The 16,712-nt window shown below is 44.3% G+C and overlaps 1 protein-coding gene across 1 annotated transcript in view; it reads right to left on the bottom strand.

Moving 5' to 3' along the window:
* Positions 1-646: 646 nt before the first annotated feature.
* The window catches only part of rnf13 (ring finger protein 13), a 37,877-nt gene continuing 21,811 nt past the window's right edge, over positions 647-16,712 (bottom strand). Inside the window, exons 5-10 of the mRNA XM_005730348.1 lie at positions 12,212-12,299; positions 10,422-10,512; positions 9,602-9,707; positions 8,704-8,797; positions 2,117-2,197; positions 647-1,925 (exon numbers count right to left, since the gene is read on the bottom strand). Of these exons, the coding sequence (XP_005730405.1) occupies positions 1,558-1,925; positions 2,117-2,197; positions 8,704-8,797; positions 9,602-9,707; positions 10,422-10,512; positions 12,212-12,299 (828 nt within the window). The 3' untranslated portion in view covers positions 647-1,557. The remainder of the gene's footprint in view (positions 1,926-2,116; positions 2,198-8,703; positions 8,798-9,601; positions 9,708-10,421; positions 10,513-12,211; positions 12,300-16,712) is intronic.

The following is a 16,712-nucleotide window of genomic DNA, read 5'->3' on the forward strand; positions in this document are numbered from 1 at the left end:
CATGCTCACAGGTGTACACACGGGTGCTCACACACTCAAACTACACCCTTTTTGGCTCCTACCTCAAAGCACACTGTGCGCCGTCGATCTTACGTGCTGCATAATGTTTAATATTTACTGTTATATTCCCATAGATCATGATGTTGTTTATTATGTTGCTCTTCTGCTTGTTTTCTCTTTCTTTCTCAACAGGTGATTGATATGTATTTTGTCTGCTTTTGTTTTTTCTCTCCTTTATCCTCGTCCCTCTTCCCCGCTGTTTTTCTTTTCCCTCTTTCTTAAAAAAAAAGTTTTGGGAAGTATTTTCTGTTCTTCGAAAAAAAAAAAATATTGTGGCATTGCTTGATACCAAACAAAGCATTTTATTTCTTTGTAAATGTTATAAATTTACGGTCTATACAAGCACATTAAACTTCAATATGAATTAAAAAAGAAAAGATGATTAGAAGGCTACAGAACAGCTGAGATTAGACTATTTTTGAAGAAAAAACCAAGCTCTTTTTTTTTCCCCTTCCACTGGAAACGAGGAAGTGTTGAAGAACCAAGACCAGATCTGCCACGTTTTAGGCCGTTTTGGACGACTATTGAATGTTACCAAGAAACCTATAATTGCAGAATGTTTTTCAGCTCAAGTAATGAAGCTCAGTCAAGTTTCTTCGTCAGGCGTTTTATTGAAGTTTTACAGAGATGTTTGAGCAGGAAAACAAAAAAATACATGAAATGAGAAGGCAACAGGATTCACGAACGAAAAAAATCAAGCTGTGTTATGAAAAAAAATTTTGATTATTTACTACAAACAGTCTTAAAAATACATCAGGTCAGTTGAGTGTGCACCATGAGGCCTACCGAACAGCAACTGCTCGAGTTTAACGAAATGAAGTTCACCACAGGCGACGGACAGTTCTCACAATCTGAACTGGTGTAACCCACAGCTTCATGTGACACCACACGGAGAGCACACCCTCTTCTTCCAGTGTGTCACTCAGACCAGTTTAACTAGAGCTTCTCTTGGTGTGAATCACTGTAACAAACTGTGGCACAAAACACAAGAGCTCCTTAAACAAAACAAAGGTTAATGATAGAAATAAATTGGCAAACCACATCACTGTGGCTCAAAGTGTTAATTTTATAAAACCAATGGTGCATAGTGGTCCAACCTGTGTCACTGTAGCATCAACATGTATATACAATAAATGCAAGATGTCCTTTATTGTGATCTATATTTATATACACAGTACATTTACTGATCGTGTGTCCGGGACCTTTGGACTCGTCTGCTTGTGTGTCATCTTTTTACGACTAAATAAAGAGTACAGTATGGCAGTGTACTGTACGCATCAGTCTGGCCAAAGCGATGCCAAAGGTATGCAGACTGGAGCTTCGTCCATAATCATGATAAAAAACAAAAACTTAAGATTTGTATTTTGTGAGAAGGAAATTACAATGGATTTGTAAGCAGTGAGAGAAGAACTGGGATGACTCTGCATTGTGCCCACAACAAAAGTCTCTGCAGCTGTGAGGTCGGGCAGGCCGAGGAGCTTCTAAGCGACACGTCGGTCAAGCTCGGGGCAGGTCGTGCTCGTGGCCTTCGGAGCACGGCTGCTGCATCTGCACCACCACGGTCTCCACGGTGACCTCCTCCTCGGTGTCGCTGCTGTCCAGCTCGTCGTCCTCGTACTCCGAGGATTCCTGGTCGTGCTCGGAGCGCGACGCCCCGGACATGGTGCCGAAGGAGTGGGCGCTGGTGGAGGCCAGGGAGCGCAGCAGCGGGGTGCTCTCAGACACCTCCTCGTTCTCGGGGCCGCTCTCCCCCTCCTCAGAGTCAGAGTCCGAGTCGCCCTGCGAGGGCACCACCTTCTGCTTGCACACCGGACACGTCTTCTTAGTCTTGGTCAGCCACGGGTCCACGCACTTGCTGTGGTAGGCTGAGAACAGAAAGGGCATCCTGTTTATGCAACCCAGCCTTTGATGGCTGTCACAGCAAAGGTTAAAGTACGAGAATAAGATCACGATGGAGCCTCGTTATCTACTTAATAAAATGATAACGATCCAAACGGAATAAATCAGAGTAACTGGCTTCTGTCAGTGTAACTGTGGGTATTTTGTAGTCACTCACCATGAGAGCACGGCAGGACTCTGAGTTTATCTCCCTCTTCATATTCATCCAGGCAGATGGCACACACATCGTAGTTATCACCTGGGGGGGAGAAAGAAACCATATTCTCCCTTTAACTGAACACATTTGAAAGAAAGTGGCTTTCTGAGCACCTGAGAGTCATAATTTCTAATAGGGATGGGACTCATTGATAAAGATGCCGCATGCTTAGTAGAGAATGAATGCACTGTGATCTCTGACAGTGCTAATGTTTCTGAAGGTCACTGAGGTCGAGCAGGTTCACAAAGTCCGGCTGCCTCGCGAGTCCGATTTCCTTCGATTCTTTGTCCCTGCACCACCCATCCCATCCTCAGCCTGCAGGGCAGAGCAGCATCTCATTCCCTGTGCGCACTGAAAGCTCAGGAATTCATCAGCGCACTCCCTCTCAAATTCCACAGCGTTCTTCTCCTTTTCCTTCCCTTCCTCTTTCCTTGCCTGAGCTGGAGGGAGGCCGGGAGAGCAGGGGGCTGTGGGTCGGTGTGTTTATGTAAGCTCTAAATGAGCATGTTTTCCCTGACTGAGCTCTCTGTGTCCGCGCCAGAGCCGCATGTGACCGTATAAGGACGGGGAGTCACATCAACCGCCCCTCCTTCCTTTCCCTCCATCATCGACTTCCAACTCGAGGCAGCGTGTCCGACTCCGCCTCGGCCGTTTCACTTTCAGCTTTGTTTTTAACTCAAAACACCAACACAACCACAATCATCGCGAATTTTCTTTTCGCCCAACACTCCTCTGACACGACTCCAGAGCGGCCTCCATCCTTTCCTCTCCTCGCTGCCAGTGCTGAACAGTCGCAGGGTGAGGGAGAGTTTGTGCAGGCACAGATCCAGGATCCAGTATCCACTCAGGAAATGCTGAACTGTGGCAATAACCGAGCTATTCTGAGGAACAGAGAAAACGTTCAGTGGCTTTCTGAACTCTGTTCTGTGAACTCTGAGGCCTCGCACTGGGGAGATAACATTTAAAAATAAATAAATAAATAAAAATGCCATCGAGGATCGCTTTCTGCTACACTTCAAAAGCTGTTAGCACTTTATTAAGGCTGCTCAGAACGGCCAAATATGGCCTGTTCACGCGAAAACTTAAGAGATTCCTCCAGGAAGGCCCAGGGCTCTGCACAGCACTGCAGCAGAACACAGACTAACCGAGTCGACACCCGTCACAGAACAAATTACCCCCCATCAAAGAAACTGCTGGGGACGTTTCTCGAATATTCCACCACAATAACGCAATTTCTGTGAGCTGAGATTTAGGCTACGTGGGGTACATAACATATCTAAAGCAGCGTGGTTTTCATCAGGATGGTGGTTTCTCCTCATCCTAGTTTAAAAGTTGGGCTGTTGGACCCTCGAAAAACATCTAGGCCACATCTGGCAACTTTTCAGATGCTGGGAATCCCTCGCAATTACGTTTCGGGGCTAGTAGCACACGTTAAAAAGCTCTGAGAGCTGGTGCAGCTCCTCTCCCCTCCATTTTTCCCCATTAATCGGCCAGCCTGCCAGCATTCCTGGCTCTCAAGGGAACCACGCTGTCCTACTGAACTTCAGACAAGCAGCAGAGATGTAGTGGGCAGGCGAATGAAAGAGAGGCTGACAGAAACTGGGTAAAAGGACGAGGGGGGGGGGGAGCATCTACAGTTTGTCACCGCCGACCAGACAAGGACAGCTGGCAAGGAGGCCACTGAGCTCAGAGACAGAGAGGGCTCCTCTATACTGACATCAACATGCTTCACACACCGACGGCTGAGACACTGCAGCTGCTCAGTCCAGTCAGTGTGTGTGTGTGTGCTCGCCTTGGTTTGAATGTGCAAAGCTGCAGGGAGGGGTGGGGTGACTCATCATACACAGGGAGGAACAGACTGCAGGTCAAAGATCACAGGAGGAGTAAAACCAAGGGTCAAAATCAATCCCTTCATTCCTTTATTTATTGTTTTTTCCAGTCAGTTTGCTGCACGTGTGCATTCACACTTTCTGACTCATACAACTGTCAGACGCCGGCTCCTGACAAAAACTGGCGTCAAAGCTCGCTTTCAAATGTCAGGCTGTCAGTGGAGCTGATGCAAGGTTCTGTAAGAAAACTGGAGCATATGTCATGTTAATGGCAGTGCGGTGCTTAGCCGGCAGTCGCACAGCTGCAATTACATAATGCTGTATGCCGGCACAGGTCTTATGTTACATACTGGCATTGTGCGCTGATTGCACGGGTATTGTGGCTTTCATTAAGGCATTGTGCAGACACTCCTTGTCTCGCTTACTATTCATTTCAGTCTGAGGAATCCCATTTCCATGCACACAAGTGACGTTATCCACCATCACCCCCTCTGACCCATATCTTTACGAGCACTGTCTGCTGGCCAACTGCAACAGTCGAACTTATCTAACTGAACGACCTGCATGACAGCAGACTACAAAAAGAAAACATCATGTGTCTCAATAAGGTGCCGGGCCCACAGACTGTATGTGCAAGATGGACAAACAGCATGACATCACACACCGGTCAGTGAGGCCCCGCCCGTCTTAAAGCCTTGAGCTGTAGATTTTAGGTTGTACCGTGTCAGTGCCTTGAAGTGATGAATAAGCAGCGGATGTGACTGAGCAAGCGAAGGACGCTGCACGCTCACGTGGTAACACCACATGACCTGCCCTCACTCTTTACCCCTTAAAGCTCTTTTCTGAACTGAGCGGTTTCGGTCATATATTTCAGACCTGCCTATAGAATAAAATGACTGGGTTTGTATTAGAAGTTAGTGAGGGTGGTCCCTGCCTATGCACACACAAGCCATTCTAATGGTCATCAAACTACGTCTTTATTGATATATATATATACTGAAGGGTACACAGGAAATCATCAAATGTTGTCTTTATGGAGGAAGGAGCTACATAGTAACCAGCTTCAATGAGACCATAAACTCATCAGGAAAGTGTTTGGCACTTCCTCAGACTTTTTTTGCAACTAGAGAAGTCGTCCTCTGCTGGGTATGAGAAAAAAAAAATGCTATTTAGGTTACCATGTTATCATTTTATCTCTCGGCACGACAACCACCTGCTGCTATCACAGCTTCAATGTGCCATGGCATCAGTTCACCGACTGTCTGGAACTCTAATGGAGTTCTGTCTTCGTAAATTTGATGTTTTGGTAAATTTGCATTTTGTGCGTTGGTCCAAAATGTTCCACTGAGTGACTGTGAAGCCACAGAGTGACATTCACATCATTTTCATGCTTGAACCATCAAGCGAGACCATTGTGCCTTCTTAATGGGCATCCTAGAAGAAATCACTGTCACAGTCACTCAGACAAACTCTGTAATATTCAATTTTGTCTAAATACATTCGACAGCCACTTTATTAAGAGTAACTGTTCAACTGTTTCTTAATGCAAGTATCTAATCAACTAATTATATGCCAGTTATATGAAGTTCAAACTGAGCATGGGAATGGGAAAGAAAGGTGATTTAAGTGACTCTAAATGTGGTTGTTAGTGCCAGACGGGCTGGTCCGAGTACTTCAGAAACTGCTGACCTACTGGGATTTTCCCCACACAACGGATGCTGGAAAAAAATGGGAGAAAATTCCTTCTTGATGTCAGAAGAGAATGGCCTCTTCAAGCTGGTAGGAAGGCAACAGTAACTCAAATAACCACTCGTTACTACCAAGCTATGCAGAAGATCACCTACATATCAAGCCTTAAAGCATAAGACCGCACCAGGGTCCGCTCCTGTTAGCAGTTTGCACAGGCTCAACAAAACTGGACAATAGAAAACTGGAAAAATGTTGCCTTGACTGATGACATTCGGATGGCCGGGTCAGAATTTGAAGCATTGATCCAATCCTGCATCAACACTTCAGGCTGGCTGTGGTGGTGTAACGGTGGGGAGGATATTTTCTTGGCACACTCTGGCCCCCTTAGTAGCCATCAAAGGTGTAAAGAAAATAAATTACAACCTGCAAATCAATTTCTACTAAAGTATTTGCTGAAGTGATGGACAGATATCTGCCGATGCGAGCTCCTCTGTCAGATGGGGAGCAGATACTCTCATCAGCAGAAAGACATCCTGCCAGCACAGCAGCAGCTCAGGCTGCGGTGACGATTATTAGCTGGCAAGCATCTTTCCACTTCCCAAAGTGACTCCACACCATGCTACATTTCTTAGCTCCCCTGACCTATGACTCACAGTAACACACAGCAAAGCCATTACAGATTTAGATGTATACCAAGACTGCCACTAACAAGCCTCCTGAAGTAAATGGTAAGCTATCGATTTGGGCTTGCTGGCTGCTTCCACATTGGTGTGATTATTGTAGCCAAGCTGAGACAGGGAAGCACTAAATGATACATCAGCCAAGAGACGAAAACCTTAATAGCTTTGAAATGATCGAGGTAACTGCACTTTAAACAAAGTACAAAAAGGTATCAGTGAATTAAATGTTTTACGAGACCTTTAACACGAGAACATGCCCACTGAACCTTTGCAGAAAAACGTTCTGCACTGCAACTTCCGCTGCATTTCAAAATAAGCACCTGAACATGTAATATTCTGCGAAACCGTTCAGGGTTTCAGATTTGCAGCTTCAAGATCAACAGCCACACAGCATCAGAGTACTCCCACTCACTAAAGCTGCATCTGATCAAAGCACCCCGGAGTCCGAGCTCAGCATTATCCGCTGCAACTTGGGCCAAGAAGGGCAACATTAGACATTTTTCCCAGTCTGAAGCTGCACCGTTGCAGCGATGAAGTTCAGGCACGGTGCCAAAAACTTCAGCAACGGTGCAGGAAGCAAGTTTTCTTAGCATCACATTGAATTGTGTGGAGTCGAGTTGTCCCAAAGCAAGGCTACAGCTAAAAATAATACAAGTCACAATGTGGCGCTTAAACCCCTCCCACACACACATACAACCAGCTGCTGTAAACAATGATCAATAAATGACAAGCTTTTGCATTCTAGATGAGGGTTTGTGTGGAAACCATATAGCCATAGAGGTTCACTGGTGTACGTACTTAGTATATCACTAACTCACAACACTTACAAAAACAGCCCATTTCCCTTTACGTGACACAAACATCAGAAATAGTGCTGCAGTCATTCCAAATCCAGAGGCCAAATCCTGCTTGAGGCCTTCCTCTTACCTGAGGTAAGCACCGCCTAACAACACAAAATCAGACAACAGGGGTGCTGTCCCACTGCGACAGCCCTCCCATCCTCAAACCTGACACTTTGTTTCTTGCCAGGTTAGCATTGCTCCAAAGAGCAGAGCTCAAAAGGTGATTAGGTGGAGATTTGGTGTCCCCTTCCCATGTTGTTAAACGCTCTGACTCAGCTGACAGGCGTGCAGACGCCGGCCCGGAGGCTGTTTCCTGAACGTCCGAACTCGCCTGAGCAGTAAAGGGTGACTGCAGCGGTGCTTGGTGGAAACCCTGAGTCAGAGTGGGCACTGCTCGCAGACGCATCCGTGACAGCGCACAAACCACAGAGCCTAACGTGACAGAAACAGTGACCAGAGCAGCACATGCTGCTTTTAGCTGGTCTGCTGCACGTGCTTCCATTACTGCCAGGCAGGGAGGAGCAGCTCTGCAGCTCAACCCCCCCTCAATTAGCAGCTTTGCAAGGGGGATACTTATTATGCACCACCCATTCTCTACAAAAGCTCCCCGGTGTTTCCCTGCACAGACGACTGCAGTCCGGGGCTTTCCAGCCCGCAAAATACATCTGCTGGAGGTAACACAGCCGGCAAACATCTAAATACACAGACAAACTTATTTACCCAACACACAACGAGGATTTGCCTTTCAAAACAATGCTATAGTCAGCCTGACACCTATACTTAGAAAGAAGGAGAAGCCACAGAGTTTTACTTAAAAAGCTTTCAGAGGTTTTTGATGAAACACTCAAATATTTACACAAAAATAAAAGCAGAGATCTATTTTTACTTCATCACATTTTCTCTCCTATTACAAACAAGCGGTACACGCTCTACTGTACATCTGCCTGACAGGTAAAATCCAAATTACACTTAGCTTTCGACCCAGCCGGCCCCCAGCATGACTGAGATTACATTCCAAACCATCAGTCATGTGTCCAGTTTCAACAGAGAGGAGCTCTAATCTGCCTTTGTGGAAAAAAATCAAGTCCATATTAATCCGATTAGGTGCAGAGCTCCAGGGAGCGGTGGTGTGTCGCAATGCATCGATGACATCTCTGTTCTTGGCCGAATCACGTGAGAGAAAAGAGCGAAAGAGCAAAGATAGCATCTCTACAGATCGCGAAGGTCAGAGGTCAGACTAAAAGATGTGTAAACGCCTGATTGCTTCAGGGAGTCAACACAATGCTGGAATATTTTTTGCTAAAGGAAAACAAACTTAATGAAACCTTGCTAACAGACATGTAGCACTGTTCCACATAATGGGCATAATGATAATGTTGTGCTACACAGTAGCTTTAGCAAAAAACGGAGCCACCTAGAACTCTGAAATTAACCTTTATTGAGCCAGGAAGTGAAATTATTGAGATTTTCCTGTGAAGCCTCGATGCTAACCACTGATCTTTTCCTACCTTTCTTGTACTTGTGGATGGGAAGCTTCTTCAGCTGATCTTTGCGCAGGCGGCTCCTCCGAGCTCTGTGTCGATCCTGGACAAACTTGGTGATCTAGTCGAAGCACAAATAGAGCAAAACTGTCAAAATGAGCGCAAACCACACACAGATCTTGTGCAAGTAAAGTCAAAGAAGCTTAAATTTACAGTGCATAACAAATTTATTAGACCACCTGTCATAAAGACAAGAAACTGCTCAAAAACACGTTTAAAACTTTTTAATGTTATTGCTATTTATTAAGCAAATAAACTGAATTATTATTTTCGTACCAAAATTTGAGCTAACACGCTGGACATTTTTGAGAAGCCAAAAAAACGAATCAAGCATAACATTCAACCATGAAAACAATGTCTTTCTGTTCAGGGATGGAAGTAAATGAATGTAATTTGGCATTTTAATTAAAATTAATAATGCACTTTACTATTTTTTCTGCTTTTCTGTAAAACTGTCAATTCAAAAATTCATGATTAACAACAATATTTACAATTCAGCATTAAAACTAACATTTCAATGAAACAGCTTGCAAATACTGGTGGATTAATTATTACAGGAACATAAAAAATGAAACGACTTCAACCTGGGCTGAAGTCTGGTGCCTGATGAAGAACAACGTTTTGGGATTAAAACTTGGTTTTCCTAAAATAATTTAGAATTATTTTTACAGCAAGTAAGAGTCCTTACGAGGAAAAAAGCCCTTTCAGTATCAGACCAGTGTGGATTTGACTGTTTTTACTTCTTAATCATCAAATCGATGGCAGTAAAACAACAAATTACTATCCATCTTTACACAAGTTTAGTTGTTCCTTTGTAAAATGCTTTAACCCTGAGTTAAAATGAAGACATCTTAAATTTACCAACCATAAAGACCACAATGAGGATGAGGCAGATTCCCACGATGATGAGGAAGGGGATCAGGTAGTATTCCAGAGGCAGACTGAAGTCTGGCAGGAGGACCACGTGGCCGCTAAAAGAAAAGCAGAGCGCTGTCAGGTGCAGGACAGGTAAACATTAACCTTTTCACAGACACGCATTATGCTGCTGACTGTGACCTACACCAACAGCACTCTGTTATAGCTCATTGCTGTGAGCTGCCACATTAAGGAGATTCCCTTTAGTGCTTTTCAGCTGTGTGACAGTCACATAAAGGTCCCCTCATCAACATAATGACATTTTATTTCAGTCAGAAGTCTCTCTGCAGCAGACTATCTGTGCTTCAGGCAAATATGTAACAACCAAACTGGCCCACGCTGATGCAAATATGCCAATACCATGTTTGGTGTTCGTTCCCTGGCTGCGCAGCATGTGGGAATAACCCTCACGTATTAGGATGTATCTGACACAAACACCAACTTAAGGTGGAGAAATGAAACGTTAATGTTGTGACCTCTGAGCTCATGTGATCGGCAGCGACAAGTCCTCCCCTTGATATATTACAGTTCACGCTGCGCATTTTGTTTTACAGTAACAACAAATTAAACTCCTGGCTGGAAAGCAAAGAATGGCCGGTGAGTGATCCAGCTTTATAAAGCAGCCAGCTCTCCTCTACGTGTTGAAAGTAAGAATTGTTCATAGTGGAGTGTGAGAGGAGCCGAGCAGGAAGCTGCTTCTATTTATACTGATGGGCAGGAAAAGAAAAAAACAAGAAGAAGAAAATGGAGAGATTTGGGTTTGAGCTTACCCCTTGTCATACATGTAGTCCTCTTTCAGAGTGTTGGCAGTCTCCTCGCCCACAAACACAGACGGGATAACCAACTGCTTCATGATATCCACTAAAAAAACCCAAAACAAACAAAATGGATAAGTTACATACATCTAGAATTACTCAGTGACTTTCAGTTGCAGCTTTTAAAGCTCCTTTCTGAGCACTCAAAGTGCGTTTTTACTGCAAGTCTCATTCACCCATTCACACACATTTCACATGTTCACACACGCTGATAGATGCATCTAAGGCACATGTGGTGATCGGCATTTTGCACAAAGATACTGAGACAAGCAGGTTGGCAGAGCCAGGGTTTGAACCACTGTCCTTCTGATTAGAAAACAACTTCCCCAATAAGTCAAATACTTTACACCTGAGCGTTTGCAAACATCGATGCATCCTTTTGAAAGATTTTTTTTTTGGATCTTTAGCCGTCAGAATTGTTGTCTGAAGGCCAAAAAAAGATGCCCAGTGGATTTACTTTACCAAGTGGATCATCATGGCCCTGCCATATTGGTCCATTTGATTGACCATTATTATACTTATGTATTTATTTTATTTTCAGTTGTTGCAAACGGGACAGACATGACTGGGCGAAAGAATGAAAGAAAGAGAGGGAGAGAAATACAAATTAGGGGGGAGAAGAGACGGTGAGAAAGGAGGGACGAAAGAAAAGCAAACAAACAAAAAAGAAAAAAAAAAACACCTGGATCACCTGTCAAGAGAAGAAGAAAAAACAGGAGAAAACAAACAACAAAGAGCAACATAATAAATACAACACCATCACAATAAACTAGCTGACAGTAGATACTAAATTTTAAATGTTATTGTGCAGCACGCAAGATCGACAGCGCACAATGTGCTTTGAGGTAGCAGCCAAGAAAGGTGTAGTTTGTGTCTGTGTACACCTGTGTGTACACCTGTGTGCACACCTGTGTGCATCAGCACGCTTGTATTCCAAAGGTTTCTCCATGTAATGATCTGCTAGGGAGTGTGGGGAGCCATAGCCCCGTCCCCGAGGGCATGAAGTAGGTATGGAGGAGATCCAGGCCCCAGACATCCAGAGGCCCCAGAGTACGAGGACCCAAGGAGGACCACCAGGGGGGCAACTGTGCCACCCTCCTGGGAAGAACTGAGGAGAGCCCCAAACGAGAGGTCACCCAGCAGCCACGGAGCCGAGGCCAGAGGGGGTTGCAGTGATGTGCCCGCGGGCTCTGCCGGCAGCCAGCTGTGCCAGAGAGGACCGGGCCCCAGGCCCAGAGGGCGCCCCACGCCCCTGGTGGTCGCTTATCGGGGCCCAGCTGGGCCACAGGCGCCAGGCCCCGCCAAACGGCCACCAGGAGTGAGCCGGTACATACATGAGCACCCAGCCCCAGACACCAAGAACCACCAACGCACCGACGTCTGAGGGCATCAGCCACCGGCAGGGAGTGTGGTGAGGAAAGATTTTAAAGGTTCACCAGCTGCTGAGTTATGCTGCTGAACAAAGACCAGAGAAGTGTTTGTGCAGAGTGAAGCTGATCTTCTTGCTATGAAAATTCACCCATTCATTATTTCTGTCCTATCACACATTTGTGTAACATGTTATGATATTGTAATACAAAAGTGATCTGCGTGACCTTGATCTTCGACACTTAATCCCAAATTTTAGCATTACTGAGCTGTTAGCTTCACAGGACAGACATCCAAAAAGGAAAGGAGGTTCAGACTGTTTGGCCACCCAACAAGCACCAATTAAAGCACTGAACTAGATAACAGGAGCATCTTACCATCATTGGATCCCATGCCGATTAAGTCATCCGACTCCACATTGTGAACAATGGCTGCCTTGTAGCCGGCTTTTTGGGCATTGAGGACCTGAAACAAACAAACAAACAAAAGGCAAAACCGTTTTCATCCGATTGTCAATCTGAAAAAATTTGTGGTGGGGGTCAGGTGGATAAAAGTGACAGCAGTATATGTGATAACAGCAGTTTCTGTCATATACTGTGACCAAATTAGATTTTCATTATTTAACAGAGCAGCATGAAGCATGTGGTACCGCTCAACATTTTTGTGGCTCACTCTCTAGAAAGACAAGCAGCATAAACACTGAATGAGCTTTAACTGAAGATACAAAATAGGAAGCTTCCAAGGAAACGATGGGAAACGGGGCACAGAGAAAGCCACAAAGTATTTGTAATGGCTACAGGTTAAAGACCATATGAGAGTCCAATGATGTGAAGATACCCATAATAGTAATTACAAAAACATATTACATATATTAGTAGAGATTACATCTCTCAGTTGGCTTGGGAAAGTCTTGGTAGGAATTGATGAGAAGGAGTAAGTGGACAGGGAGAGAGAGGAGTCTGGGCTTCAATGCTCTGCCTGCGGCCCTCTCAACCAAGGCTCAGATGAACAGCACGAATAAAAAAAGAAAAGAAAAGATATTTAGACTGGAATGGCTTTGTGTCCTGATGCCTGGTCTGCTTCAAATGTGCTACAATTTCTTATTTTATTTATAACAAACAGCCAACATGGTTCAATCTGATACCCTACAGGTGCTTTTCTGTGCTCTACAACAAAAACAAGCCATGACTATCAGGCATCAAGAATAAGTAAGAACACAACATGTAGTAACAAACACAAGCTTTGCATTTCAATTCTAATTGGACAATTTATTAATACTTTGCAATGTAAATCTTTAAAAACTATTTGCATTAGGCATGTACTATATCGTCTAATCCGCGTTAATACCAATATAAACTTACATAATGCAAAACTGTCATGTCGCGATATTGTGTGAGCAACAACGAGTCAAACCCGGGCATGTCTGACAGTAAGAGCTGCGTTTCAGCATCAAATGATGATTATTTTTCCCCCCTACAAGGGAGCGACTTCAACAGTCTCCATCAAAACACAGGACTTGAAAGGTTTTCCTGCTGAAGGTGGAAACCATGAGGCAAAAAACACAGTTGAGTACAATCAGCCTATGCAGGCGGGCAGCTAGCAGCTGCTGATGTGCGATGCAAACGTACACAAATGACTCAACCAAGCATGACTGCAGCACTCAGAAGTTAGAATCCATATGACGGGAAAAGCAAACAGTGCATGGAAATCACTGATGCAGTAATATGGAGGTAACGCAGGGCTTTAACCAGCTGGTTAGAAAGTGCCACCCACAGGTGTTTTTTTTTTTTTCCCAAGTTTTATTTTGTTCAAATAAAACAGGTGTTTTATACTTTTACTTAACGTTTCCAGGGAAAACACTAGTTATTACCTACTACACTATAATCCTGCTGCTGGCACCTTTTTTTAAAAAAAAAAAAAAAAAAAAAAGAAGAAAAAAAAAAAAGCTCTGCAAACTGCAATAAAAGGTCACTCAGATTTTTCCTGCATCGTCACAAATATCCTGAAAATATTGTGAGTTTGAAAACAGATATTCATGCAATTCATGCAATTCTTTAATTTAAGCCAGGCTGAGACAGTACTGGCCATTTCCTTTAGCCAAAGACTATTATCATGCGTTTGTATGTTTTTTAAAGTGTTGCATAAACATCCCACCCTCATCACACTCTTATTAATCATAGATTTGTACCCGCCCACCTCTTCTACAAAACAGACGCCTGCACTAGTGCGTAACGTGTTTTCTGCGTAGGTCAGTGCAGCAGCTATGCTCTGAAACCTTTTTTTCCCCCTCTTCATAATCTAGAAATGTCCCAGGCCAGGGTTTTTCCAAAAACTTGCCAGCTTTGCGCAGTTACTTTGGACAAAGATTTTTTAGCATTTAGTCAAACACACAGAATAGATAGTCTCCATCGTTTAGGCCGACCCCAAAAACTCTGGGTTGTCTCCCGTCTGACAATCCAGAACTGTAAAGGGTTACTTATTTAGATGGTTTAACAATTATAAATGAGACATCAGCTTAAAACAAGAAAAAAAGAGAAAGTAAACTAGACTTTAATTGTCTGGTGAAATCAGAAATACAAACCACATGAGAACCTCCTGTAGATTATCACTATGATGTCTGTCCAGACTCTTATATTATTTGGTCAAGACTTTGAATTTAATTAAAAGGTCAAAAGGTCAAAAGACAGACTTACGTTGGGCCAAACAAGCCGATTCTGATAAAACAAACTTGTGAGTCTACACAGCAGACAACATTTCAAACACGGACAAATAATTTTCTGAAAACCGCACGCTTTCAATACAGCAGAACATCTTAACAATCAGCACAGCTTCATGGTTGGCAAGAGCAGGCATAATGCCTCTGGTTGCTAGATGCAACAGGTGTGAGGCGCGCACACACACACACACACACACACACACACACACACACACATACACTCAAAACATGAATAGACAGAGTAAAATAGGGAACCTTCCTGCAGCAGTCATGTGTGCTGCATTAGGGGATGTGGGGAAAACTGATGTAATGCGATCTTTCGTCTGTGAGGCAGCTTTTATGGGCTACAGTATCCTGTACAGCCATTGTTGTGGCTGATGTGGTGAAGGAAACGGGATGTGACGATATAATCTTAGAGTGAATCATTAGGTATTCTGACACGGTCAGAGATAGTGGGACAGTAGATGCTTCCTCTGAAAGTTAGAGGGGAAAAAACATGCGTCAGATGACGTAATATCCTGAGGGTAGCTAAAGCAGCCACAGCGCTGCCGCTCCTCAAGAAATACAGTTATGATCTCATTTAGCAGAGTGGAACAAAACTAAATCTATCTGCAATTCTTGGTTTTGCTGTCCTGCTGGGGGCAGTCACAACTACCATGGTGGTGTGGGGGGGGTGGGGTTTGGTTTGCAATATTTAGGTGGGTGAGAGGATGACTGGGAAGACAGAAAGTTTCTCTGTGGGACAAAGTAATAGTCCCTGCTATCCAGCTCACCCCTCAGTATTCTTAAGGATTTGGCAGATGATGGAGCCTAAGCAGAGACAATATATTTGGCAAAGCAAAGAACGCAGGTTTATTTTTCTTAAATACGATTCGCAACCTGAAGCCACTGAAGAACTGCTGATGTGAATAATGAGTCAGAGCATGTGACCTGAAACATGAAGGAGAACAGAAAGAGAGGACTTTGGGCCACAGTGTAAAATATCTGAAAGTCGTCTGGAGTGGGGTAAGGGGTGGGGTGAGGAGGCGGGGTGGGCCGCTCATACTAATCTGAGCGATGATTGGTCGTGAGTATTTGTGCCAGCTGCGCTGTTCAAGTAGGGCTCTTTAGACAAGCATTGTACTCCGCTATGATGCAAGCAAATCCATTAAGACCTGTGTGTGTGTGTGTGTGTGTGTGTGTGTGTGTGTGTGTGTGTGTGTGTGTGTTATTGTGGCCTGCATGGACACCAACACTGAGCAGCTCTGTCTTTTGTGTGTTCCTTGTCATAGTAATTTTATGCACAAGCATACGTAAAAGCTGCGTGTATGGCAGCCGCCGCATTGTGATTCCATGTGTTTGCCTCTGAGGCTGCATTGTGTGGAGGTATCAATGGCTCCTGTGTGCGAGCGTCTGGAGGAAAGCTGTCTGGAGAAGCGGAATACAAGACACTGCATCTAGGTGTGTGTGTGTGACTTTGGTTCATATCACAAAGCTGTGATTTTCAGTCTTATGTGATGGATTAACTTCTTCTGGACACGTTTAAGACCAATTTATCAACAGGAAACATCACTGAAAGCCACCATTACACTCAAAGCGCTCATAAAAATATGTTTAGCCTGAAAGAAGTGATTTCTGTAGCTTGTTCGTCATCTTCACTTGAGGCCAGCAGCTCTAATGCCACATTAGCGGTTAGCAGCATAACACTTCTGAATCTCCCAACCAAACTGTGTGGGGCCAAAGATGCATCATGTATAATGAAAGCGCTGGGTTTTAACAGGGCAGACTAATGTGCAGGATAGAAATTATGAGGATGTCTCTGGTTCAGTTGTTAAGTTAAGGTTGCTGGAAATGAAGTTGCATAAATGGGAAAGTGCAACAGCTGCCAGACGCCAAAAATATGGCCAAAAGATAAACAAGTAGGTCATGCTTTACGTCTCGTCTTTACGGAGCATTCTTCAGTGCGTGTAGGGAGTCTTTTAATTTGTAGGCTGTCTAGATGCCAGTTTGTGGTGCAGCCAGTCGGCCTGGGATCTGCAGAGGAATTCAACCTCTGCTGCTGGCTCACCCTTGTGTTTGCATGGGCAAAGATAAGGACATTCAGTGCATTCCAGAGAGGAAGGAGAGAAACAGGGAGGTGTGTGTGTGTGTGTGTGTGTGTGTGTGTGTGTGTGTGTGTGTGT

This window comes from Pundamilia nyererei, unplaced genomic scaffold (assembly GCF_000239375.1).
Source record: "Pundamilia nyererei isolate P.nyererei 1_Seehausen unplaced genomic scaffold, PunNye1.0 scaffold00036, whole genome shotgun sequence".
Classification (NCBI taxonomy): Eukaryota; Metazoa; Chordata; class Actinopteri; order Cichliformes; family Cichlidae; genus Pundamilia; species Pundamilia nyererei.